This window comes from Mercenaria mercenaria, chromosome 10, assembly GCF_021730395.1.
Source record: "Mercenaria mercenaria strain notata chromosome 10, MADL_Memer_1, whole genome shotgun sequence".
Classification (NCBI taxonomy): Eukaryota; Metazoa; Mollusca; class Bivalvia; order Venerida; family Veneridae; genus Mercenaria; species Mercenaria mercenaria.
The window spans coordinates 60,250,550-60,278,528 of record NC_069370.1 but is presented as its reverse complement, the minus strand read 5'-3'; the positions used below and the strand labels follow the sequence as shown (position 1 = coordinate 60,278,528).

Below are 27,979 nucleotides of genomic sequence, written 5' to 3'. Positions count from 1 at the left end.
TAAAACAACAGCTTTAAAAAAAAAAAAAAAAAAAAAAAAAAATACCCCCACCCCTCACCTCCAATGAGGGTCTGTCAAAGGCAACTGAGTATGTAATTTTGTATGCTGTGACCTTGACCTTTGACCAAATGACATAAAAACACAACATAGGCAATCATTCAATGTAATCTGTAAGCCCAAAAGTACTTCTATAGATACTGATTGGAAACCTTTCTCAATTTTAATGTCACTGACCTTGACCTCTGGCCCCTAAAACATAAGGGAACATCTGTTATTTAACAACGTTAAAAGCATTAGGCTTTAGTTCTTTAGTTGTCAAGCAAAAATCGTTTTCATTCTTCAGATCAATGTGATCTTGGCCTTTGACCTACTGCCCTCAAAAACAATAGGGGTCATCTACTGACAACAAGTAGTTGATATCTGCAACACAAGGCATTCTTTAGTAGTAAAAAACTGCTTTTAGTGTAAATTTCAATGTGACCTTGACCATCGTATGAAGTTTGTTGACTGTAGACCAAACTGTTCTTTAGTTATTCAAAGGGAACTATTTTCAGTCTCCAGGTCACTGTGACATTGCCCTTTCACCTACTGACAACTAAATCAATGCCCGTAAAACAAGGAATCATCTACTGACCACATCCTATGAAGTTTGACTGTTGTGCTTTAATAAAAGCTTAAAACGATTTTTAAAAATATTCATTAGTTTAAATTTTATGTCTAGATTTCGCTAATTTGATTAGATTTCGCGAAATCTACTAGACTTTGCTATTCAGTCATACCCTCCAGTTATTTATCAAAAACCAAATGGTCTACTCACTGATGGACCGACTGAAAGGTGGCCCATGAGTTAAATAAAATATCATTATAAAATTATTATCACACAGTCATAAGCTCAGAAGTAAACTGTTTAAGTTGGGATCTCAAAACTGGAAGCATTTTTACTTTGTGAAAGCAAATTTTTACAAACTTTTGGTGTTGCGTTAAAAACAGATCAAGCATCTGTCTAAATTGAAAACATGAATAATCAAATGGTTTGAAAAACACTTTTCAATATTACATATGACCTTATAGTCAGAAACCATACAGGGAGGTAACTGAAACAATGGATTCAATAATACTTTCTACAATGTTAATCAAATACTTTTAATATATGAAAAGTACATATAAAAATATCAAAAATGGGATTTAACATGAAAAACAAGTGAATGAAGTTTAGCGATGCAATAAAAAGTCTCTTACTGGAAGGTGATTAATCATCTCAACTTGCAGTATAACCTAATGATCAGATATCTGTAAATGATACAATATTGTACTATATTCTGGTATACATTATGTTATAACACACAATGTTTGAATTAAAATTTGGGTACAATAAACTCTACAGTTGTTGATAGTTTATAACATTTATAAATATAAATAAGTACATGTATTTAACTTCAATTTTAACAACATTTCATTTTTAAAATGGTAAGGAAATATGAGAAAACATTAATTTATACATGTCAAAGTTATGGCCCAGACACAGAATAACAGTTTACTGTCTTTTGAGAAAGGGTTTCTCAGATGAGGCTAGATATGGTCCTGGAAGGAGCGAGGCTTGCCGAGCTCCTTCCGGACCATATCTAGCCAAGTCTGAGAAATCCCTTTCTCAAAAGACAGTAACCTATTATTCTATTTATCATGCCATAATTTATTAACAACTTTTGTCTTACCATTATGCGAAATATTTAGTGCAAAAATAGGGGTGGACCAAATTTTGCTGTTTTGCCAGACTTCTTTTTAAAAATGTTTTTCTTCAAAATGACGCCATCTTGTTTTTTAGAATAACTGCTAAAAGACATTTACGCCAATATTTTTATAAACGCACTCTTAATAGGTAAATGAGACCATGTCACTAATGTATAGATTTGCAATTACCACAAAAATGTTTTTATAACGGAAACGCTCGTAGAAAACGGAAAATGACTCGTGCAAAGCATTTGTTCAGGATTTTAGCTCTCTGCACTTACATCATGGAATATTGCATCTGAAATGAACTTTCATGGAATAAAATCAACGGTAGATGAAATGGTATTGCCTATTTTTTCTGCCAAGCGGCGTTATGGCGTGTGTATTTAATTCACTTCAAACGTTTGCTTGGTGAGAATGGGTATCCGTCTAGCAACTGAATTTCGGATAAAATTTCACTTGGGAACAAATTGAAATTATTCTTTCGTGTTCAGCAAAACAGAGATGTGGTTACAAAACACAATGAATGTCGTCAAGGAAGCATATAATAATCTTTGATAACATCTTAAAACAGAAATTATATATCTCAAACCTTGATTTGCTCTTGAACAAAATCATTGCCTTTTAGATACATTATATTACATCACACAGGCTGAGCACTTGTGAAATAATTCCCTAACATCTAAACTCCAAACAATGATTTTATACAATGACAAATCACTGTTTAGGATATATTATTTCTTAACTAAAACTGCCTTTTCTAAATTTAGAGTGACATTAATCTGGAGGTATACAGCTGTAAGCATCTGTGTTGTCATCTTTCACAATTATTCCACCAGCACCATCAAACCCATACCACAAAGTAGCTTCTGGATCTTCCTCCTCTATTGCAGAAACTCTATCAAAATAAGGATCAGGCACCTTGGTCTTTACTCGTTCAACAATTCTCACTACACTGGACTGTTCCTTTGAGGCATACTTCTCTTCTGACTTCATTTTCATTTTAAGTTTTTCGTTTAACTTTAGTCTGACCTCTTCATGATCATCTCTTTCCCATCTTGATGACTGGTTCAATTCATTTTGACTGTTCGTTTGTTCAATGTCTGTAAATTTGGGAAGTTTTGTCATATCTGTTAATTTGTTTTCATTTGCAAGTTGTGGTGGTTTGGCTGGTCCCTTTTCAACCCCATAAGGATAATTATGCAATATATTTTTTAGCAATGTTTTTAAATCTTCAATACTTAATTGTCTCAGTATGTTTTCATTTAGAAGAGGTCTTGCACCATTTATACTGTTGCTGGGTGCTGGTTCTGTTGTGGTTTTGTCTATTTCTTGTGGTGTATCTTTACAAACTGATGATCTAGCATTACTTCCACTTTTCTTTCTTTCTTTGCCTTTCTTTGGATTGTAAGAGGTTTCACCTTTAGCTTGGGTATTGCAGTAACTCTCAGGATGGTTAAATTCTGGTGGTGGAGTGTCAGTGTGGCAGCCTTTTAGGATAGGTGAATCATCCTCATCTTCAGAGATATCTGAATACTGACTGTTTTTTATTACATGTATACTGTAGCCCTCTTTACCACTGTAATTTCTGTTGTCATTAAGTGTTGTTTTATTGTTTTGTCTATTGTCAACTGCCTGTTTGGCTTTACTTAATTTTGAAGTATCTTCTTTATTCTTGTCTAATTCACTTGTTCTTTCATTTATTATACCCTTATCACTCTGTTTGGCTTCAGTTACATCAGAACTTGTGCGTTTTTCCTTTTCATTAGTTTCTTCCCTTGCTCTGTTTGTTATGCTTTCAAAGTTCTGGAGTGATTCATGGCCTTCTATATCTGTATCTACATGTGTTATATTTGTACATGAAGCCAATGTAGAAGGAATGTTCTCATTTGTCTCAAGTTTATCAGTTCCTGAACAGTGTGTTATTTTGGTCTGGTCAGTACTCAAATTGTCCTCATTAACATTAGTCTCATCAGCTTCAGCATCCATCTGAACACACCTATTCAGGGCTTGCTTAAGTTTAGGATAATCTGACTTATTTTTCAATTCAAGTTTAAAAGGTGTTTTGAATTTAAAACCATACATATATAACTCTGGAATCTTTGAAAAATATTGTTCTCTTATTTGCTGCATACATTTATTGTAGTCCACACAATTTGGAAGAATACCCTCAGTTCTAGCTTTCTTGATGGCCGTCCTTTCTTGAGGGTCAGGCTCCTCTCTTGAGTGTCTTCTTTTACAAACCACCTTTCCAGACTCCTGTGAAGAGTCAGACAACTCTAATTCAGAAGTGTTGTTTTCAGATACTTTGTTTACATCAAATTCATCTCCAAGTGATAGAGATGATAGGGTATCTAAAATACAAATAATAATTATCAAAGCAATGTAAAATGCAAGGTATACTGAAACTTATTCTTGGTGTAGTATCTCAGAAGAGACTATAGTTTAATGACCAAGATGCTTTGCAATATTTAAAATAATGTCTAATTTTCTTCTGTTAAGAGGCTCATTGTGTTTTAACTTCTCTATTTTAGAGAAAAACAAGAGCTGTCTGTTGACAGTATGCTCGACAATTCAAAGAACTGATGGAAGTATGGGACTAAAATATTACCAGACATTTTCAGACAAAAGAAAAACAATAGATGAAACAATGTACCTGTATCTATGGATATGGATAAGTCTTGCACTTATATGGCAGTGTGTGACCATGATGGTAAGCAAGTGTTCAAAGTTTCAAAGCTATATATCAAACAGTTTAGACAAAATATGGAATGGTATGCAAAACGTAACTAATTTCTATGTCAAAAAAGGGCCATAACTGTGATAAAGTCCTTGTCCTAGTTATGTAGTCTTGCCTACATAATTTATCATGTAGACTATGAAGGTAAACAAGTGGTCAAAGTTTCAAAGCCATATATGACAAACAGGTTGGGCAAAATATGGACTGGTATGCAAAATTTAAGAAAAGTCAAGTCAAGTCAATATTAATTTATTGTCGGTAGATAAAATAACATTATAAACATAAGTTATGTATAGCTTTTGACTGAAAAAGTTTCAAAGGCACATGTCAAATACTTTTGACAAAACATGGACTTGTACAAAAACTGAACCAATTTTCAAATTCAAAAAGGGCTATAATTTAGCCGAAATAGTTGACAGAGTTATGTACTCTTGCCTACAGATGGAAATCATGTCAATTTCAATTGTTCAAAGTTTCAAAGCCACATGTCAAATAGTTTTGACGAAACGCTGACTTGTACGAAAATTGTTCCAATTTCCAAGTAAAAAAAAAAGGGCCATAATTCAGCCAAAATAGTTGACAGAGTTTTGTACTCTAGTCTACAGATAGAAACTGTTATAATAAACAAGAAATAAAAGTTTCAAAGCAATATGTCAAACACTTTAAACAAAATATGAACTGGTACAAAAAACCTAATCAAGATTTGTAAGTTAAAAGGGGCACTAATTCAGCCAAAATCCTTGATGGAGTTATGTACTCTTGCCTAAAACTGGACATAGTGATGGTAAAAATGTATTGAACGTTTAAAAGCTTTATCTCAAAAGATTTTGTCAAAATGTAGACTGGTACAAAAAACTTAATTAAAGTGCAATGCCGACACCAACGCAAATGCCGTGGTGAGTAGGGTAGCTCTACTTATTCTTCGGATAGTCAAGCTAAAAATGTAACAAAATATTCTTAGTCAAATGCTATTTTAAATAGGATTTTAATAAAGCTTTCATTGTGCTGATGGTCTAAAACTGTCGTGTATTATGTTCAAACTATTTAAAGAATACACATACAAATTAAATTAAACAACTATGACTTGTGGTTCAGAAAAAAGATTGAGATTTTGTCAGAACTTTTAAGTTTCTGGACTTACATGAAACTGAGGGTGTGACAGCCTTATTACCACAACTGGTTAATTAATATTTTTTTACTGTTTTAACCATTATATTATTACATTTTGTACACAGATCAATTACCAGAAACAGAATATAACATTGATGAAGAAAATGTAAATACAAAGTAATTTTGTTTTGGGAGACCCTTATTCATTATATACCTATATAAATTTTGTAAAAAAATTTGCTTGTATTTCACAAGTAAATAATTATTTATGAAGTGGAAGAAAAAATTTTGTATTGTACCTTTTGTATTGTATGTTACCGGACTACTTTCATTAATATGCATGACAAAATTCTTTCTATAAATAGTGCACATAAAAACTTCACTTAGTTCGATTTTATTATCGATAAACATTAAAGATTTCATTCAATAACAAAAAGATGGAGGTATATAATAAAAGGGTCATTATAACAGTAGCTGGATCTGGGATTTTGTATTTGGCTAGAGTGGATTTTGCAAGGTCGGATCTCTCTCAGCACTTGCGCGCCTCGTGAGATTCGATCTTGCAAAAATCCACTCGAGCCAAATACAGCAACCCAGATAGAGTTATTATTATTATGCCCCCGAAGGGTCTGTCGGTCTGTCAGTCTGTCCGTCTGTCGGTCTGTCCGCAATTTTCGTGTCCAGTCCATATCTTTGTCATCGATGGATGGATTTTCAAATAACTTGGCATGAATGTGTACCACAGTAAGACAACGTGTCGCGCGCAAGACCCAGGTCCGTAGCTCAAAGGTCAAGGTCACACTTAGACCTTAAAGGATAGTGCATTGATGGGCGTGTCCGGACCATATCTTTGTCATCGATGGACGGATTTTCAAATAACTTGGCATGAATGTGTACCACAGTAAGACGATGTGTCGCGTGCAAGACCCAGGTCTGTAGCTCAAAGGTCAAGGTCACACTTAGACGTTAAAGGATAGTGCATTGATGGGCGTGTCCGGTCCATATCTTTGTCATCGATGGATGGATTTTCAAATAACTTGGCATGAATGTGTACCACAGTAAGACGACGAGTCGCACGCAAGACCCAGGTCCGTAGCTCAAAGGTCAAGGTCACACTTAGACATTAAAGGTCATTTTTCATGACAGTGCATTGATGGGCGTGTCAGGTCCATATCATTGTCATCCATGCATGGATTTTAAAATAACTACGCATGAATGTGTGACACAGTAAGACGACGTGTCGTGCGCAAGACCCAGCTCCGTAGGTCAAAGGTCCTAAACTCTAACATCGGCCATAACTATTCATTCAAAGTGCCATCGGGGGCATGTGTCATCCTATGGAGACAGCTCTTGTTATAACCCTATTATACTCAGTAGCAGTGAATCTAGTCCTTAAACTGTTAGGAACTGTAAAAAATTAATTAATTCTTAAACTATTTAAGATAGAGTTATGGTTCTTGTTCTCATATCCTCATTCGTCGTCTCTTTGTAATCTGTCATTTTATCAAAAATCACTGATTCCCATCAGTAATATCAAAGATATTGTTTTAAATTTTTCACGACCAAAGTACAAATGGACAGGAAGATGTAAGAAAGTGATTAAAATACAATCCCAAAACTCATTTTGTAGAGTATAATAAACATACCACAGCAAAGCATTAAACACTGGCTTCTATGACAAATGTCTGCTTGAAATGTGTGCTTAAATATATTTAAATTATATTTAATTACCTGGACATAAATGTGTACTTTCTAAAGGTCTGGGTTCCTCTGGAGATACCTAGAAGTACAGTAACAGAATGTATTATTACCATAGCAATGAATGGTCCTGTGTTTATGTATTTCGGAGTCTGAAATATCGACTTAGGATTAAGAGTGGCAAATTATACATTGAGCAGTGCCATGAGAAAACCAACATTTTGCATTTGCAACCAGCATTGATTCAGACTAGCCTGCGCATCCGCGCAGTCTGGTCAGGAGCCATGCTGTTTGCTAACTGTTTCTCTAATTGCAATAGACTCTGAAAGCGAACAGCATGGCTCCTGACTAGACTGCGCGTATGGGCAGGCTGGTCTAGATCCATGCTGGTCGCAAACGCACTATGTTGGTTTTCTCATGGCACGGCTCAATTTAACATTTTGTTCATAATAAATCTAAATGCTGAATTAGTCTGAAGTTTTGCTCAGCTGTCTGTAGATAAATTTCAGTTTTAAAAAGAGCGAGCCTGTATTGTTTCATCCTGATATTTAATGTTGAGGGTTGCCATTAACAGCCTTAAATCAACTTTTAATGTCTGAGCAAATAAAGATGGAAGACAAGAATGTAACAAAAGGTCTTGTTGATTATAGTGTCACCCCTTTTGAAAGGGCCAGCTAATTTAGCTTATGAGACACCTTTATTGTGCGTACCAATTACCTCCCAACTCCTACCACTATGCTAGGCGCCAGGGGGATAGAAGTTGGTAACCATTCATTAACTAGCTCCCAGCTCATGAACCGGCCTTTTCAGAAGAGTGAGTCCCATGACAAACATACTCCCATCCGCACCCCCACCCGGATGAATGCTCCCCATCAGTAACATGAAGCTGATATTCCTGACAGAATTTTAAATGAAATACAACAGACCAATGGTGATACTATGAACTGTCCATGCTTCCTGACATGTTTTGTAGTAGGTCACCTGCAATGAATTCTTTCAAATTATTCTGAATTTTGTTCTTTTGTTTTAAAGTTTTCCTCTTAGTTGTTACAGCAACCAATTTTGCAAGATTGCTGTTTGTGGTAGAGCATTGCATCAATCATGTTTGCAATTTCCCCAAACAGTTTCAGTAGAAATTTCTGTTCAATCAAATGTTGAAGACAAAAACAGAGAGATGTACAAGGACCAGTCACAAAACTCATTGGGAAAGTTATTCTTGTCACAATGGCAAGCAGCAGACTAAGTATACACAAGCAAATTCATTGATGCAAGCATCAAAGACGCCGCCAAGGGTTGTGTCTGAAGTACATTTATTGCAATATGAGAAATCACCTAATCATTACTTTATTAGTCTGACTGGCTACAAGTTATCAACATTAGCACTAGCACATAAAACAATATATGTTATAAACTGTTTAAAACATGAAGAATAAACATGATAGAAAAGTTTTACCATGCAATACAAATCCTCTACCTGCAATGACATTAACATTGCGAGTAGGTGGTCCCTTTACATACAAAATTAAAATAATTATTTCACTAGCTAAGGTCACCTCCTGTGAAAAGTTCTTATATGCAGGAGCGTGTGTATGAAGTTTCACAGAACTGCAGTTTGTTGGGAAATGAGGAAATGTTGAAATTATTTCAAAGTTGTGGTTCACAGAAACCATTATTTTTATTATCATGTAATGTAATGAGTGTTTTCTATTTACTGATGAAGTTTTATGGACCTTAGTCACCTACATTATAGATTTCAGAATGCAGATTATACACAGCAATTTACTGTTTCCGTTGCCAAGAACAACCAAAAATTTTGTCCAAGAAAAGAATGATATAACATAAATAATCTCTATATTGCCCCTATTCACAAAGCATGAATCTTTCTTATATACTTTCGAATATCATAGAATTCATTTTTTTTTTCGGACGAACGATAAACTTGAAGTCCTCATTGATCTGTAAGGTTACTAGGGGTATGTCAGTGTCTAGATTCAAATCTAATATTACAAGAAATTTAGCAAGCACAATAACCCACTGCCAAAGTGTAGAAAATATTTCAATGAAAATGTTTGGGTTTTTTTGTTTTGTTTTTTGTCAGGAATGGACAAATACAAAAACTATCTAGATTCTATTAAATAAAAAAAAAAAAGAAGCAAGTAACAAGATATAATAAAACCAGAGCAACTGACTAGTCATATAAGATCAATGAACATATAATTTCAACAAGGAATTCTATTTTAAAGTCACTGATGCTTTGATAAGTTATGGTCCCATGGCTTTTGATATTTCGATCTAACCACATTTAAAGAAGTATCAACTTGTCACTGACAAATTCAGCCAAATGCTCTTTAGCCTATTGCACACCTTAGTTGACAGTGTATATCTGTAAACAATGAGTAGATCTATATGACACATAAGCAAAAAAAAAGAAAGAAAAAATAAAAAAAAAAAAATAAAAAAAAATAGGAATTTGCAAAAGTGTGCGCATTCTGAAATTACATCACTGTACCTATCAACAAAGAAAATAAGACAAAAGGTTAAAAATAAGTTAACAGCGGAACTTCCTTCGTTCATTTCAACATATCTATGCTTATTGATTCCTTTATTTACTTTGTAAATACGTTTTTTTTTCAAGGAACTTTTATGCAGGCAAATTGTAATTTTCCATTATTTTGTTTTAATCTCTTCGAAGTTTACTGCAAGATTATTGTAGAATACACGAACGCTCCCTTGTCCAGGCGATTCATGCGTTGAAGTATGGTATATCTGCGGTGTGTTCTATTTATAGAAAACGAGATAGGTAAGTAGGTCATGCTAAGAATAGAAATAGAAAACTTGACTTACAGAGTAACCTCCCTTATCAATAAATCGGATCAACATTTTTGACGAAATTTAAAAAAAAAAAAAAAATATGTTCTGTTCTACAAATGAGAGGAAAGACAGATAGCATTGTTTTAAATCACATAATAAGTTGCATTACATAGATTTTTTATGTTTTCTTTTTGCCATTTTTTTGTTTATTCACTAAAATGTATTGTGCAATATCGTTGATCCTTTTACAAACTATTCACTGTGTTCAGTTTATCGCCCCGAAACTATTCATTACCATCTTTACAGGGTCCGAAATAAAAGTGTATCCCATATACTCGACACCGCCTTCAGGGCGGCGTCAAATAAAGTTCTTGCAGTCTAGACTAAATATGCATAAAGTTCTTGCAGTCTAGATTAAATATGCATAAAGTTCTTGCAGTCTAGACTAAATATGCATAAATGTCTTGCAGTCTAGACTAATTAAGAATTGAATGGTATTTTTTTCTGCAGTTCATCGATGTATGAACTGTCAGGAAGTTTACACCTAATTTGCATAAACATCGAGGTGTTTATGTAAAAATTAGGTGTAAACTTCCTAACAGTTCATACATCGATGAACCGCAGAAAAATACCATTCAATTCTTATAATTACACATTTGTTTCCTATCTGAAAAAAAGCAACCTTTTTTACTGAAATGCAAGCTTTATGAATATTAATCAGATCTAATGAATACATGATGGCTTCACTGAGAAATGAAAGTTGGTCACGTGTGCTGACCAGAAACGCGCAAATCTATTAATTGAGTAATAGCTGTAATTATATATGCATAAAGTTCTTGCAGTCTAGACTAAATATGCATAAAGTTCTTGCAGTCTAGGCTAAATATGTATAAGGTTCTTGAAGTCTGCTAGACTTAACACATATATAATTCTTTAAGTGTTGATTATTATGCATTAACCTAATGCAATCTAAACTATACATGCATAAAGTTATTGAAGACTTAACAATACAAGCATTAAGTTCTTGCCTTTTTACGAAGACCTTCACATCCTGCGGAAGGAATGTCATCATTTACACTGTAACAAAATATGGCAGTAAATATAAAATAAACATTCTTTAATTCTAAGCTAACTTTGCATAGGATAGAGTCTTTGAAGTGAAATCTTCAGCAATAATAAAAAACAAAAGGAAGGAAGTGAAGTGCCATTTCTAAATGATGAAGATTTCACTTCATACCTTCTATCAGTCTTCATTATTTAATTTCTATCAAGTCCTACATAGGTATGCCGCCAAGTACGGTTCATTGTAGTGGAGAAACCAACATACATTTTGTAGTCTTTTTAGGAATAAATAAATACTTAAAAGATTTTGAAAATATATAAATGATATTGCATGTGACTAGATGAAACAAGAGGGTCATGATGACCCTGAATCGCTCACCTGAGTATATTGAACCACATGTTTCAAATGGCAAACTGATGCTAAAATATTAGAAAGTAGATCAGGTCACATTTATGGTCACTGAAAGACAGTTTAAAGATTGGTGTGCAAAATTGTACATGTCATCCAAATTTCAAGGCTGGATCTTAAACTAGAGTGGTCACAAGCAAAAGTTTACGCATGGACACACGGACGACATAGACCTACTGACCTAGTTTTTGACCGCAGTTGACCCAGTTTCGAACTTGACCTAGATATCATCAAGATGAATATTCAGACCAACTTTCATACTGATCCTATGAAAATTATCGTCTCTTGAGAGGTCAAAAGGTTTTTCTATTAACTGACCTACTAACCTAATTTTTGATGGCAGTTCACCCAGTTTTGAACTTGAACTAGGTATCATCAAAGTGAACATTCTGACCAATTTTCATGAAGATCCATTGAAAAGTATGGACTCTAGAGAGGTCAAAAGGTTTTTCTATTTTTAGACCTACAGAGCTAGTTTTTGACGTAGGTGTAAACTTCCTGACAGTTCATACATCGATGAACTGCAGAAAAATACCATTCAATTAATATAATTACACATTTGTTTCCTATTTGAAAAAATGCAGTATCGAACTTGAACTAGGTATCATCAAAGTGAACATTCTGACCAATTTTCATGAAGATCCATTGAAAAGTATGGTTTCTAGAGAGGTCACAAGCTTTTCCTATTTTTAGACCTACTGACCTAGTTTTTGACCGCAAGTGACCCAGTTTCGAACTTGACCTAGATATCATCAAGGTGAACATTATGACCAATTTTCATGAAGATCCATTGAAAAGTATGGACTCTAAGAGAGGTCACAAGGTTTTTCTATTTTTAGACCTACTGACCTAGTTTTTGACCGCAAGTGACCCAGTTTCGAACTTGACCTAGATATCATCAAGGTGAACATTCTGACCAATTTTCATGAAGATCCATTGAAAAGTATGGACTCTAGAGAGGTCACAAGGTTTTTCTATTTTTAGACCTTCTGACCTAGTTTGTGACCGCACGTAACCCAGTTTTGAACTTGACCTAGATATTATCAAGGTGAACACTATGACCAATTTTCATGAAGATCCATTGAAAAATATGGCCTCTAGGGAGGTCACAAGGTTTTCCTATTATCTGACCTACTGACCTAGATTTTGACCGCACGTGACCCAGTTTCGAACTGGACCTAGATATCATAGGTGAACATTCTGACCAATTTTCATGAAGATCCATTGAAAAGTATGGCCTCTAGAGTGGTCACAAGTTTTCTCTATTTTCAGACCTACTGACCTAGTTTTTGACCGCACCTGACCCAGTTTCAAATTTGACCTAGATATTGTCAAGGTGAACATTCTGACCAATTTTTATGAAGATCCATAAAAAATATGGCCTCTAGGGAGGTCACAAATTTTTTCTATTATTTGACCTACTGACCTAGTTTTTGACTGCACGTGACCCAGTTTCAAATTTTACCTAGATATCATCAAGGTTAACATTCTGACCAACTTTCATAAAGATCCCATGAAAAATGTGACCTCTAGAGTGGTCACAAGCAAAAGTTTACAGATGGACGGACGATGGACACCGCACGATAAAAAAAGCTCACCTTGTCACTTTGTGACTGGTGAGCTAAAAATAGGGTACCAGTACACGTCAAATAAATGTTAACTCATAAAATGTTTTACATATAAGAAGTGCAAACTCTCATATGGCTTTTCATCTTCATTTCACTATTTCATTTGTACAACTGGCTAACATAAACAAAATAAATTATATTCACAGGCATGACTTGTTGTTTTTGTTGTCTTTGTTTCTCATGGAAACAATACATTATTTTTTTTTGTAACCAGTTCAACAACAGCACCACAATGTGGAGCAATATACACCAAAAGGTATGACCTTTGACCCCTAAGTGTTACCTTAACCTTAAAGCGAGCCATCAAAAACTGCACATCATCTTGATGTGATGAACATATGTGCTAGGTTTCTTTAAAATTCTTCAAGCAGTTCAAGAGTTACAGAGCGGACACAAAACAAAGTCATATGACCTTAGACCCCTAAGTGTGACCTTGAACTTGAAGCAAGCCATCAAAAACATGGGCTCTCCCGCATGTCATCTCGATGTGGTGAACATTTGTGTCAAGTGTCTTCGAAATCCTTCATAGGGAGCAGACACGAAGTTGCTAATGGATGGAAGGACGGACGGACACAAGCATCATAACATAATACGTCCCTTCAGGTGTATAAAAATGTGCATTAATAAATTCAGTTTAAAACTAGTCTTCTGTATTTTGGCTTGAACAACAGACATAGACATATTGTGTTATCACTATTTAATATTTGCCGAGGACTAATATTTTATGGATGTGTCGTTCAACAAAATTATATTCATTTAAACTTAACAAATTAAGAACAAAAGCTGTTTGTGAAAAATGTATGCCCCCTATGATGGCCTGTCCAATTTTTAGTCCTGCAATCACTTTAACATTCACCTTTGACCTACTGACCTCTAAAACAATAGTGGTCATCTATACAGGCCACATGCAATCATCCTGATTGTGAGCCAAACAAAGCATCTCAGCCTCATGGTCACTGTAACCTTGACTTTTGGCCTAATGCTCCCCAAAATAATAGTGCCAGGCAAGCATCCTATCAAGTTTGAAGTAGGCAAAAGGGTTCTTAAGTTGAAACCATTTTCAGTATTGAGGTCACTGTGACCTTGACCTGATTTCTAATACAATAGGGGTCATCTATTAAAAACTGGCAATCATCCTATAAAACTCAACAACTGTAGGCCAAAGTGTTCTTTACTTTTTCAGCAGAAAGCATTTTCAATCTTGAGGTCACTGACCTTAACCTTTGACCTACTGACCCTGGAACAATAGAAGCCATCTATGCAATCATTCTATAAAATTTGACTATTGTGAGACCAAGTGTTCTCTAGTTATGGATCGGAAACCAAATGGTCCATCGACTAACTAACAGACAGTCCGACAATGAGCAAAACAATAAACACCTTCTTCTTCAAAAGGGGAGAGGGCATTTTAACCCTTAACCTGCTGGCGGCAGATGATTCTGCCTTTGCGACCAGTGCAGACCAAGATCAGCCTGCACATCCGCGCAGTCTGATCATGGTCTGCACTGTTCGCTATTCAGTCAGTAAATTTTCAGTGCAAACCCCTTTGAATAATAAATGGTATGGTCCAAATTGAAAGATGGACCAGTCCATTATAGAAATACAGCAGGGTAAGGGTTAATAAAGTATCAGGAAATATATACTAGTACCTGTTAGCAGGCTGTATGATATCTGGTAACTGTTCACCAACAGTTACTGTTCTCTCCCCAATGTAACCACACATGCTGACATTGTCACTGGTTGATGGTTGACCTTCTCCTGCTGAAATACATTCTTATAACTTGAATTCATTATTGAACCTGTTCAAATTGACTGAAATTCTGAGCCAAAAAACATGTGATTCCAACAGTTACTGTTAAATTATGAAAGATAAAATCAACTGCTTCAATAGTCTAGATCTCCAGGTACAGCATCCACTTCCAGTGCAGAAGGGTCATGGATTAAATTCCGAACCTCATCATACTAAAGACACCAAACAATCCCAGCAGCTTATGCATTAATCTCTTCTCTTATACCCTCCATCAAGAATGATGTGTTGAGAGTGGTTAATACAAGTTCTAGAACATACATCCCAAACGACATAAAACAACTAAGAAACAAGAGGACCATGATGATCCTGAATCGCTCACCTGTCCCAACATGACCCAGTTTTGAACTGAGTATGACGTCGTTTTTTTTCTATTATTTGACATAGTGACCTAGTTTTTGAGCTCATGTGACCCAGTTTTGAACCTGACCTAGATATCATCAAGATGAACATTCAGACCAACTTTTATACAGATCCCATGAAACATATGGCCTCTAGAGAGGTCACAAGGTTTTTTCATTATTTGACCTACTGACCTAGTTATTGACGGCACGTGACCCAGTTTCAAACTTGACCTAGATATCATCAAGGTGAACATTCTGACCAATTTTCAGGAAGATCCATTCAAAAGTATGGCTTCTAGAGAGGTCACAAGGTTTTTCTATTTTTAGACCTAATGACCTAGTTTTTGACCGCAGCTGACCCAGTTTCGAAACTGATCTAGATATCATCAAGATGAACATTCAGACCAACTTTCATACAGATCCCATGAAAAATATGGTCTCTAGAGAGGTCACAACGTTTTTCTATTATTTGACCTACTGACCTAGTTTTTGAAGGCACATGACCCAGTTTCGAACTTGACCTAGATATCATCAAGGTGAACTTTCTGACCAATTTTCATGAAAATCTTATGAAAAATATGGCCTCTAGAGAGGTCACAAGGTTTTTCTATTTTTAGACCTACTGACCTAGTTTTTAATCACAGTTGACCCAGTTTTACACTTGGCCTAGATATCACCAAGATGAACATTCAGACCAATCTTCATACAGTTCCCATGAAATATATGGCCTCTAGAGAGGTCACAAGGTTTTTTTTATTATTTGACCTACTGACCTAGTTACTGATGGCACGTGATCCAGTTTCAAACTTGACCTAGATATCATCAAGGTGAACATTCTGACCAACTTTCATGAAGATCCATTCAAAAGTATGACCTCTAGAGAGGTCACAAGGTTTTTCTATTTTTAGACCTAATGACCTAGTTTTTGAACGCAGCTGACCCAGTTTCGAACTTGACCTAGATACCATCAAGATGAACATTCAGACCAACTTTCATACAGATCCCATGAAAAATATGGTCTCTAGAGAGGTCACAACGTTTTTCTATTATTTGACCTACTGACCTCGTTTTTGATGGCACGTGACCCAGTTTCAAACTTCACCTAGATATCATCAAGGTGAACATTCTGACCAATTTTCATGAAGATCTTGTGAAAAATATGGCCTCTAGAAAGGTCACAAGGTTTTTCTATTTTTAGACCTACTGACCTAGTTATTAACTGCACGTGACCCAGTTTCGAACTTGACCTAGATATCATCAAGATAAACATTCTGACCAACTTTCATAAAGATCCCTTGACCTAGATAGCATCAAGATGGGCAATCAGACCAACTTTCATACAGATCCCATGAAAAATATGGCCTCCAGAGAGGTCACAAGTTTTTTTCATTATTTGACCTACTGAAGACACGTGACCCAGTTTCAAACTTGATCTAGAAATCATCGAGGTAAACATTCTGATTAACTTTCATGAAGATCCATTGAAAAGTATGGCCTCTACAGAGGTCACAAGGTTTTTTTATTTTTAGACCTACTGACCTAGTTTTGGATTGCACTTGACCCAGTTTCGAACTTGACCTAGATATCATCAAGGTGAACATTCAGACCAACTTTCATACAGATCCCATGAAAAATATGGCCTCTAGAGGTCACAAGGTTTTTTTTATTATTTGACCTACTGACCTAGTTTTTGAAGGCACGTGACCCAGTTTCGAACTTGACCTAGATATCATAAAGTTGAACATTCTGACTAACTTTCATGAAGATCCATTGAAAAGTATGGCCTCTAGAGAGGTCACAAGGTTTTTCTATTTTTAGACCTACTGACTTTGTTTAGGACCGCATGTAACCCAGTTTCAAACTTGACCTAGATATCACCAAGGTGAACATTCTGACCAACTTTCATAAAGATCCCATGAAAAATGTGACCTCTAGATTGGTCACAAGCAAAAGTTTACGCACTGACGGACTGACGACGGACGCTGTGCGATCACAAAAGCTCACCTTGTCACTTTGTGACAGGTGAGCTAAAAAGGGCCATAGCTGATCTAAAGTCCTTGTCCTTGCTATGTAGTAATGCCTACATATGTAGACTATGTTGGTAAACAAATGGTCAAAGTTTTAAAGCCGTATGACAAACAGGTTAGGCAAAATATGGACTGGTATGAAAAATTTAACTTATTTCCTTGTCCAAAAAGGGCCATAATACAATCAAAATCATTGACAGAGTTATGTACTCTTGCCAACAGATGGAGATCATGTCGATAAACAAGTGTTCAAAGTTTCTAAGACACTATCCTTTAATGTCTAAGTGTGACCTTGACCTTTGAGCTACAGACCTGGGTCTTGCGCGCGACACGTCGTCTTACTGTGGTACACATTCATGCCAAGTTATTTGAAAATCCATCCATCGACGACAAAGATATGGACCGGACACGAAAAATGCGGACAGACCGACAGACAGACGGTTCAAAAACTATATGCCTCCCTTCGGGGGCATAAAAAGTGCCCTATAAATCTACGTTACGGAGCTTAGGTTAGGACATAGCTTTATTTTATTGCGGTTACATGATTTATATTAGCGGTCAAACATGCTTTTGCAGTAAATTTGTTCAAAGGAAGAGATGCAGACCGCGACGAGATGAAAAAATTATACTTCAGAAAGATTATTTTTCTTGTGACATGCACAAGAAACTAAGCAGCATTTTGGCCAACAGTTTCATACGAGGATGTGATATATCGTTAGTGTTTACGCAAAGGCTACACTCACAAGAAAATAAAACATTACTGATTTTAGGACTCAATAAGTTAGTTTTTCTTTTCATCGATCTAGCCGAAGTACAGATACCATGATGTCCTGTAGAAGATAGTGCCTTATTTTGTTACGGAAAATAGGTTCTTTGAGTTGTATTATATAAAAATGCAAAAATTTGCTACTTACTTCAAATTATTTTGATAAAAACTCATTCTACATACAAATAAATATATTAAAGGACAAAAACCAATGATGAAATTTACACATCTTTGTAAACTTTTATTTAACTGATAAGAAATGCGAAAATCTTGAAATTGTCTCAAAATGTCAGCAACTTTGACAGATTCTTCAAAAGAAAAGAAATGCAAATTGTTTAAATTTAACGCATAAGACAACAGTCTGAAGTTAAACAGTAGGTTTTAAGAACATCAACTATCTCATACTACTAAATAACTGTCATAGAAACTTTCCTGAAAATTTGTTACGGAACATATAAAAAGTAACTTTTTTAAAGCCATACAACAAGAGCTGTCTCCATAGGATGACACATGCCCCCGATGGCACTTTGAATGAATAGTTATGGCCGATGTTAGAGTTTAGGACCTTTGACCTACGGACCTGGGTCTTGCGCGCAACACGTCGTCTTACTGTGGTACACATTCATGCCTAATAATTTTAAAATCCATACATGAATGACAAAGATATGGACCGGACACGCCCATCAATGCACTATCATGAAATATGACCTTTAACGTCTAAGTGTGACCTTGACCTTTGAGCTACGGACCTGGGTCTTGCGCACGACACGTCGTCTTACTGTGGTACACATTCATGCCAAGTTATTTGAAAATCCATCAATGGATGACAAAGATATGGACAGGACACGCCCATAAATGCACTATCCCTTAATGTCTAAGTGGACCTTGACCTTTGAGCTACGGACCTGGGTCTTGCGCGCAACACGTCGTCTTACTGTGGTACACATTCATGCCAAGTTATTTGAAAATCCATCCATGGATGACAAAGATATGGACCGGACACGAATGCACTATCATGAAAAATGACCTTTAACGTCTAAGTGTGACCTTGACCTTTGAGCTACGGACCTGGGTCTTGCGCGTGACATGTCGTCTTACTGTGGTACACATTCATGCCAAGTTATTTGAAAATCCATCCATCGATGACAAAGATATGGACCGGACAAGAAAATTGCGACAGACCGACAAAAACTATATGCCTCCGAAGTCCCTTCGGGGGCATAAAAAGTCAGAAATACAAAATATTTTTAGATCTATAACAGAACTTTGCAATAGGCAGACTTTGTGTAATAACAGAAGGCACTTAGTTCACATAATTTTCCACGTTAGGATTCCTATTTTCAGTCTGTATCACCATTATCTGCAAATATACTTTTCAACCATCATACTCTTCCAAAACATCAGTTTTTTAATAAAAAAGTAAAAAAGCAATATTATACAACATCTCGAATAAAATACCATTTATATAGACTGTAATTCGCACAAACACGGCTTTAAAGTTTGACTATGTTTTAAAATCGTTACGGTACCATAAGTGTGTATTGGCGACATCGATTCAAAGAGAAATTACTACCAAAATATCAATTTCTGACGGGAAACACGCTTCATTGTATCAAGATAAATACAGGTACTGTTAAAAGGTTGAAACACCAATACAAAACAAGTGCTCGTCAAGCACGAAATGCCCCCCTTGATGCATTCAGTAATTCCTCAAGGAACAGAAATTATATGCTCACTGTAAACGAAAGTTCTACCATTCTGGTTTAATCTGACATTGACCTTTAACCCATTAACCTAACAAGAGATGACAGAGTAATCCTGGTGCCATCCACTGAGCCATTTTTGAATGTTCCAAATTTCAAGACTAGCTCAAGGTCAAAATCAAGGTCAAATTTCATTTTGGTACAAAACAATGTGTATGTGGTCCAAATTTGAAAGCTGTGGCTTGAGAAATGTGAAAGCAGGTCACTAGATCAATTTCAATGTCAAAGTTCATTTCAGTAGACAGAACTATGCATGTGCTTCAAAACTGGAGGCTGTAGCTTGAGAAATGTGAAAGTAGGTAATAGGTAAAAATCAATGTCAAATTTCAATTCAGAACACAAAAATATGCATGCGGTCTAAATTTGAAGCCTGTAGCTTCAGAAATGTGAAAGTAGGTCACTAGGTCAATCTCAAGAACAAAGTTCATTTTGGTACACAAAACTATGCAAGTGGTTCAAATTTGAACGCTGTAGCTTGAGAAATGTAAAAGTAGGTCAATAGGTCAAAATCAAGGTCAAATTTTATTTCACAACACAAAACTACGCAAGTGGTCCAAATTTGAAGCCTGTACCTTCAGAAATGTGAAAGTAGGTCACTAGGTCAATCTCAAGATCAAAGTTCATTTCAGTACACAAAACTATGCTTGAGGTTCAAATTTGAAGGATGTAGCTTGAGAAATGTGAAAGTAGGTCACTGGGTCAAAATCAAGGTCAAATTTTATTCTGGAACAAAAAACTATGCATGTGGTACAAATTTGAAGCCTGTACCATCAAAAATGTGAAAGTAGGTCACTAGGTCAATCTCAAGATCAAAGTTCATTTCAGAACACAAAACTATGCTTGAGGTTCAAATTTGAAGGCTGTAGCTTGAGAAATGTGAAAGTAGGTCACTAGGTCAAAATCAAGGTCAAATTTTATTTTGGAACAAAAAACTATGCATGTGGTCCAAATTTGAAGCCTGTCCCTTCAAAAATGTGAAAGTAGGTCACTAGGTCAATCTCAAGGTCAAAGTTCATTTCAGTACACAAAACTATGCTTGAGGTTCAAATTTGAAGGCTGTAGCTTGAGAAATGTGAAAGTAGGTCACCAGGTCAAAATCAAGGTCAAATTTTATTTTGGAACAAAAAACTATGCATGTGGTCCAAATTTGAAGCCTGTACCTTCAAAAATGTGAAAGTAGGTCACTAGGTCAATAACAAGGTCAAAGATTTTTTCGGTACACAAACCTATGCACGTGGTCCAAATTTGATGACTGTAGCTAAAGAAATGTAAGTCACTTGGTCAAGATTAAGGTCAACTCATGCCAAGGTTCATCTTGCCATTCAAAACTATACATGTGGTCCAAATTTGAATGATGTAAGTTATGGACATGAAGATTCTAAGTTTTTCCCTATATAAGTCTATATGAACCATATGACCCCTGGAGCGGAGCCATATTTGACCCGAGAGGGATAATTTGAACAATTTTGGTAGAGGACCACTAAATGATGCTACATTACAAAATATCAAAGCCATAGTCTTTGTGGTTTGGACAAGAAGATTTTCAAAGTTTTTCCCTATATAAGTTTATGTAAACCATGTGACCCCCCGGGCGGAGCCATATTTGACCCTTGGAGAATAATTTTAAAAATCTTAGTAGAGGACCACTAGATGATATCACATACAAAATATCAAAGCCCTAGGCCCTGTGGTTTTGGACAAGAGGTTTTTCAAAGTTTTCCCTATATAAGTATATATAAACCATGTGACCCCCGGGGTGAGTCCATTTTTGACCCCAAGGAAATAATCTAAACAATCTTAGTAGAGGACCACTAGATTTTGCTACATACCAAATATCAAAGCCCTAGGCCCTATGGTTTTGGACAAGAAGATCAGAAACTGTTTAACTGTCCCTGGCCAATGTGACCTTGACCTTTGACTTAATGACCTCAAAATCAATAGGGGTCATCTGCTGGTCATGACCAACCTAACTATCAATTTTCCTGACACTAGACCCAAGTGTTCTTGAGTTATTGCCTGGGAACCATTTTACTGTTCCTGGTCACTGTGACCTTGACCTTTGACATACTGACCTCAAAATCAATAGGGGTCATCTGCTGGTCATTACCAACCTCCCTATCAATTTTCATGATCCTAGGCCCAAGTGTTCTTGAGTTATCATCCGGAAACTGTTTTACTATTCAGGGTCACTGTGACCTTGACCTTCCACATACAGACCACAAAATCAATAGAGGTCATCTGCTGGTGATGATCAACCTCCATATCAACTTTCATGATCCTAGGCCCAAGCATTCTAGAGTTATCATCCTGAAACAGATTGGTCTAAATTCCTACCGACCGACCGACATCTGCAAAACAATATACCCCTCCTTCTTCGAAGGGGGGCATAATGATGCCGTAAAATGATGAACTAGTCCTTTTTAGTTCGCAAATTAGCTTGGCGACATGGGTTTTTTGCAATATTTGGCAATTTTAACGTCTACTCGTGGAACATTTTGAAAAATATTAATGAAAGTTCGGCGACATGGTTTTTTCCAATATGAATTGATTTTGGGAAAATGGCTGACATGTCAAATAGTTTTGACAAAACGCTGACTTGTACAAAAACTGAGCCAATTTCCAAGTCTAAAAAGGGCCATAATTCAGCCAAAATAGTTGATAGAGTTATGTACTCTTGCCTACAGATGGAAATCATGAAGACAAGCAAGTGTTCAAAGTTTCAAAGCCACACATCAAATAGTTTTGACAAAACATGGACTTGTACAACAATTGTACCAATTTCAAGTCCAAAAATGGCCATAATTCAGCAATAATAGTTGACAGAGTTATGTACTCTTGCATACAGATAGAGATAGTTATAATAAACAAATCATAAAAGTTTCAAAGCCATATGTTAGACAGTCTACACAAAATATAAACTGGTACGAAAAACTTACCAAAGATTTGTAACTTAAAAAGGGCCATAATTCAGCCAAAATCCTTGATAGAGATATGTACTCTTGCCTAAAACTGGACAAGTCGATGGTACACAAATGTTGAAAGTTTCAAAGCTTTATCTCAGAAGGTTTTGTCAAAATGTAGACTGGTATGAAAAACTTAACCAAGGTGTGATGCGGATGCAGACACCATGGTGAGTAGGATAGCTCTACTTATTCTTCGAATAGTTGTACTAAAAACTGTCCATCAGGTTGTGAAAAGACTCCTATATTCAAAATAATTACTCATACCTTCAATGTTAATAAATGCTGTTGCTGTAGTAGGCACCAAATCAGCCACCTCCTCCTCATCTAAAGGTTCACAATGTTCGTCTATCTCTGTTACCTGTTTGAATTAAACAAGCCAATTTACATTCTCTGCTCTATCTATACCAGTAATAGTTAAAGGGCATATTGTAAATATTTCATTACATAAAACTTCATAAAGCTTTTCTACATATCTTGTTTTCTTTTATAAATAAATTCTTCAAAGAACTCTATCAATTCCTTCATCTTTACTTTTTATTTACAGTTACCAACTAATAAAAATACCAAGAAAACTTTGACATAAATCTGAAGGCAATTCATTTTAGAGGAGTGACTGTAGGGACTTGGTACACTGGAATGTCTTTAAACTTTCACTTACCATTACTATGCTTTGCTCATTCAATGATGTCACTGCCTCGCTGACTCTCAGCTCTTGTCTGAAAAAAAGTATATGTTTGTGGTCGTATTTAATCAGCCTTTTACATCTTTCAATTTGGACGGTACCATTAACTGTTAAAAGAGCTATAAACTTCTTTGGTCTGAGTAATTGAAGGGCCATAACTAGCTGAGCGACTTCGACTATCTGACATCACTTGATATCAAACTCTGCCAAGACATTATGCCCATGAACGTTTTGACATGGTAAGTTTGATGAATACTGGATAATAACTACATTTGTAGTCAAGTTACTGAATCGACACTGTCATTTTTTTTTGCAATTTTGAGTAACTGAAGTCAGAACTCCAAAGCATCGGGGCCAGGGATGATTCAGGTGGCTATAGAACTTAACCAAGCTATTACACCATGAACATCCTGACCAAGCTAGATGGTCATTACTAAAGATAAGAATCACCTAAGATGAAGAGCTAACAATGTTTGTGGACACTTAAGGTCTGCCCACCATGATCAAATAGTACGTCCTGTTTCACAGTTTCACAGGCATATAGAAAGGGCATTAAAGACGATAAACCAGATCAATTGTGCTAACTTCGAAGGCTCAACTACTACAACAACCAATCAAAATACTAAGATACACTGGTGTAAAAAGGCCACAATTTTATCTTCAACAAAACTGCTGCAACCTCTTCAGACTGGATAATATCTACTGTATGTGTACATTTTTCCGCGCAACTAACATAATTTGAACTCCAGCACCTAGTCTAGAAAATACTATTTATTAGCGCAAACTAAAATTTGCGTCGTGAGACATCATATTCATGAATTCATGCACAGACATTATGACCACTTCTTCTGTACAGTTGTGATTGGCATTTTATAAACGTAATTATTATACCTTACTTTTGTCTACAATGGTAAAATCCCATAACCCGAAAAAGTGATATTTTGACTATCAGAAACATTTCCAACCTTTTTGACACTTGACCAAGCGAAAGTGACCGTGCTGATATTTTGAATGTCATTTAAGGGCAAATAACTGCTTCAAATTTTTAGCCAAAAGATTGTCTCCCTTGTACACACTGTCATATTGTAATGACGTCACTATTCAACGTGTACACAGGTGATTGCCGCGCTAAAGATGCAAAGTTCTGTTGAATTAAATTAATTAAAAACATTGTAAAAACTTTTTTATGTGCTTAATTTTGTTCGGTATAATAAAATAAATATCATATGACAGCGTGTCTGACATTGATATTGTCAACCCTCGAAACAGAATGTCACCACTCGGCTTTCGCCTCGGGTGACATTCTGCCCTCGGGCTGACAATATCAATGTCACACACTCTGCCATATGATATTTATATATTGTTCCCTTATGTCTCTTTATTGTCCAAACAAACAATGCATTGTTGCAAAAATTAACAGGCTTGCATTATGTGTGAAAAACACATTATTTGGTATTTATGATCGAGTCACTGTTATCAAGTGTGATGGTAGTTTAAATATATTTTATTTGTCGAACAGAACAGAACATATCATACAAACAACATACACATAATAAAACAAGCTTATCATATTGACAAATTGAAATAAAATATTTTGTATTTGAGAAGTTTGGGATACAAATTTAAAACTTTGCTGAATTCATGGGTGTCCGGCGCGAAAATTACAATCCCGCAAATAAATCTACACATAAAGTATTCAGTTTAAGGAACACTTTCAATCTTTGCCCTTTTGAGTAATTAAAGTCAGAATTCCAGAGCCACCCAAGTCACTCAGATCATCCGATATTGACTGATATTTCTTTTATTGTCAAACTTTTATGACTTGGAAATAAGAAATCACCTATTAAAAATTTTCTTAATTTCCCTTTGTTTTATTTTTGTTTTTGTTGAGTTTAACATCTCACCAACACAATTCATATTCATATGGATACATTCCAGTTTTTGATGGTAGATGAAGAACCTAGGTGCCCCTCAGTGCATGATTTCATCCCAGGCTGATGCCTAGGTGGAACCACCGCCCATCTGAAAGCCAGCTGGATGGCTTTCTCACACTGAGAATTCAACGCCCTAAGTCAGGCTCAAACCGACATCGGTGAGAGGCAAGTGATTCGAAGTCAGCAATTTTAACTGTTGGCCACTATTTCTGTGACATTTGTTTTTGTTTTTGTTGGGAAATGCATCAAATCACCAAGTTGCCCCTCAAGGCTAGATTTCAGGCACAAGTGGGCACCTGCATAGAACAACTAACCTGCAAGTCAGGTGGATGGCTTTCTCACATGAAAGCCAGGTTTCGAACCCACAGTGGCAAGGAGCATTAGATTAAAAGTCTGTGACCTTAACCATTTAGCCATAAATGACCCCATTTCTTTGACCTCTCTAACCTTTAAATTGATTTAATTGGCGATTTTAGTATATAGTTTATAATTTTAAAAGCAATTAATTGTTAGTAAATCAAAGTAAAAAACATAAGTTTTATTTACATTCCATCTCTGTCTCCAGGCATTTTTGTCCCTGCTAAAAAACTCAAAATTCCAATTAATTTTAAGGGGATTTCCAATGAAAAATGCACAACAGTTCCTTTCTGTTTACAGTAAGTTCTTTTTTGACATTGCATAGAGTCCACTTTTTAATCTGACAAAGTAAAATGAACGAAAAAAGCATTAATTACACCTTCCAACTTCCAGGGAAAAAGTAATTGCAGATTTATATCTGAATAATGAAAATATGAATGGAAATCCCCGGTGTCTAAGTAAAATTCACACGCCGTCATATAGATAATTATATATAGTCAATAAACTGCGACAAAAGTATATACAAAATTAATGTCATAACACTCAAAATTTTGGTACTTAAGTTACAAGATCATAGTTTAACTTCCTGCTACAGTCTCAAATAACAACTTATATCTTTTCAATAATCTGTAACAGCTGGGGTTAATAATGATTGACATTATCAGTAACGCGAACTATAACTTATTCTGTTAAAATCTCTTTTATTATAAGGCTCTCTCCTAATGTGAATATATAAACACTATTTTTTCATTAATCATAATTAAAATAGTCTTTACAAACCTGGGAAGAATAGAGCTGCCTGCTATATACATAATTATGTAACCTGTTTATTAAGATCACCCTTTGGACTCTTTGTTAACAGATAGTACCTTATTTCAAGTTATTACTGTTGACAGGAAAGCAGATAGAGAAAATGATGGACATTCTAGTATAGATATTTGCAGTCTTCATGAAAGTGGCCTTAAAGTACAATTAATTTCCCATAGAGTTACACACAGATACATCAATGTAATGCTTTGACAATATTTTTGAGAAAACTAGATGCCCACGGGCAACATGTCGAACCCGCCAGCTGTCAAAAAGACTGGGAGTTGCACATGACACTCCCTGTCTCATTAAGGCAAACATTTATGCCAAATAAAAAAGAGATTGCAAAACGTTACAATATAAGTTATTTAAAGTAACAACTAAGGGACGTAAAACACAAACAAGAGGGCCATGATGGCCCTATATCACTCACCTTTTATCATTGCACTTGAGGACAAGAAGGTCCTCAGAAAAAATACCTACGGTAAATCCAACGGACAGGAACAACAAAGGGAAGAAATTTAACCAAAAAGAAAAAAAAAATTCTTACAAGGTACAGATATGTCAAAATACACCTGAAATTGGAGGTACCATCCATGCTGTACCACAGAAAAGTGGTCTCGGTTTTTCCCTACGGCCAATAATAAAAAAGTTACTAAAAATAAGCTATTTATAGTAAAGTAAAAGGGAAGTAATTAAAAAAAAATTATTGTAAGTGAACAAAAGAAGGATCTGCCAAATAAATCTGTTGACATAAATGAAATTTCAGATCAGTATCTTCATTAGTTACGGAGATATACCCATTTTAATTTGAAATAAAGGGAGGTAATTTGACATAAAATCAGTCCATAGTTATCTACCCTGATTGTCTCAGTCCAACTAATAACAATAATGAAATTTCAAATAAGTCCTATAAGTACTTACTGATATAAATCCATTTTGATTACAATCAGGGGAGATAATCAGATATAAAATAACTGGAACCTACGAATGGATCTGATTTGTCATGGAATCCAAGATTTATTGTTGCTGAAGATATTTTGAAAGTTTGTATCAAATAAAACCATAAATGAAGTCTCTATATGGCTGCAAAAGCCAAAATAGCCGATTTTGGACCTTTAAGGGGCCATAACTCTGGAACCCAAGATGGAATCTAGCCAGTTGAAGAAAGGAAGCAAGATCTTGTGGTGATACAAGTTGTGTGCAAGTTTGGTTAAAATCATATCATAAATGAAGCTGCTATTGTGCAGACAAGGTCAAAATAGCTAATTTTGGCCCTTTCCGGGGCCATAACTCTGGAACCCATTAAAGGCTCTGGCCGGTTCAAGAAAGGAACCGAGATC

At 35.6% G+C, this 27,979-nt stretch overlaps 2 protein-coding genes across 5 annotated transcripts; both read right to left on the bottom strand.

Moving 5' to 3' along the window:
- Positions 1 to 28: 28 nt before the first annotated feature.
- Positions 29 to 4,346, bottom strand: LOC128546430 (uncharacterized). Its single transcript, XM_053516944.1, has 3 exons — positions 4,340 to 4,346; positions 241 to 4,082; positions 29 to 118 (listed from the first exon to the last, which is right to left on the bottom strand). Exons 1-2 carry the CDS (start codon positions 4,344 to 4,346, stop codon positions 2,506 to 2,508), a joined length of 1,584 nt encoding a protein of 527 aa, XP_053372919.1. The 3' UTR covers positions 29 to 118; positions 241 to 2,505.
- On the bottom strand, positions 3,945 to 27,042 carry LOC123530681 (uncharacterized). Of its 4 annotated transcripts, none has more exons than XM_053553199.1 (6): positions 26,019 to 27,038; positions 23,515 to 23,572; positions 23,121 to 23,214; positions 14,836 to 14,944; positions 7,310 to 7,358; positions 3,945 to 4,082 (listed from the first exon to the last, which is right to left on the bottom strand). In XM_053553199.1, exons 1-5 carry the CDS (start codon positions 26,150 to 26,152, stop codon positions 7,331 to 7,333), a joined length of 423 nt encoding a protein of 140 aa, XP_053409174.1. In that variant the 5' UTR covers positions 26,153 to 27,038; the 3' UTR covers positions 3,945 to 4,082; positions 7,310 to 7,330. The 4 variants fall into 4 exon arrangements, with proteins under 4 accessions (XP_053409174.1, XP_053409173.1, XP_053409172.1 ...); XM_053553198.1 differs by having other exon boundaries at positions 14,836 to 14,947; positions 26,019 to 27,028; XM_053553197.1 differs by lacking the exons at positions 3,945 to 4,082; positions 7,310 to 7,358 and adding an exon at positions 10,754 to 11,164 and having other exon boundaries at positions 26,019 to 27,042.
- Between the last annotated feature and the right edge of the window lie 937 nt (positions 27,043 to 27,979).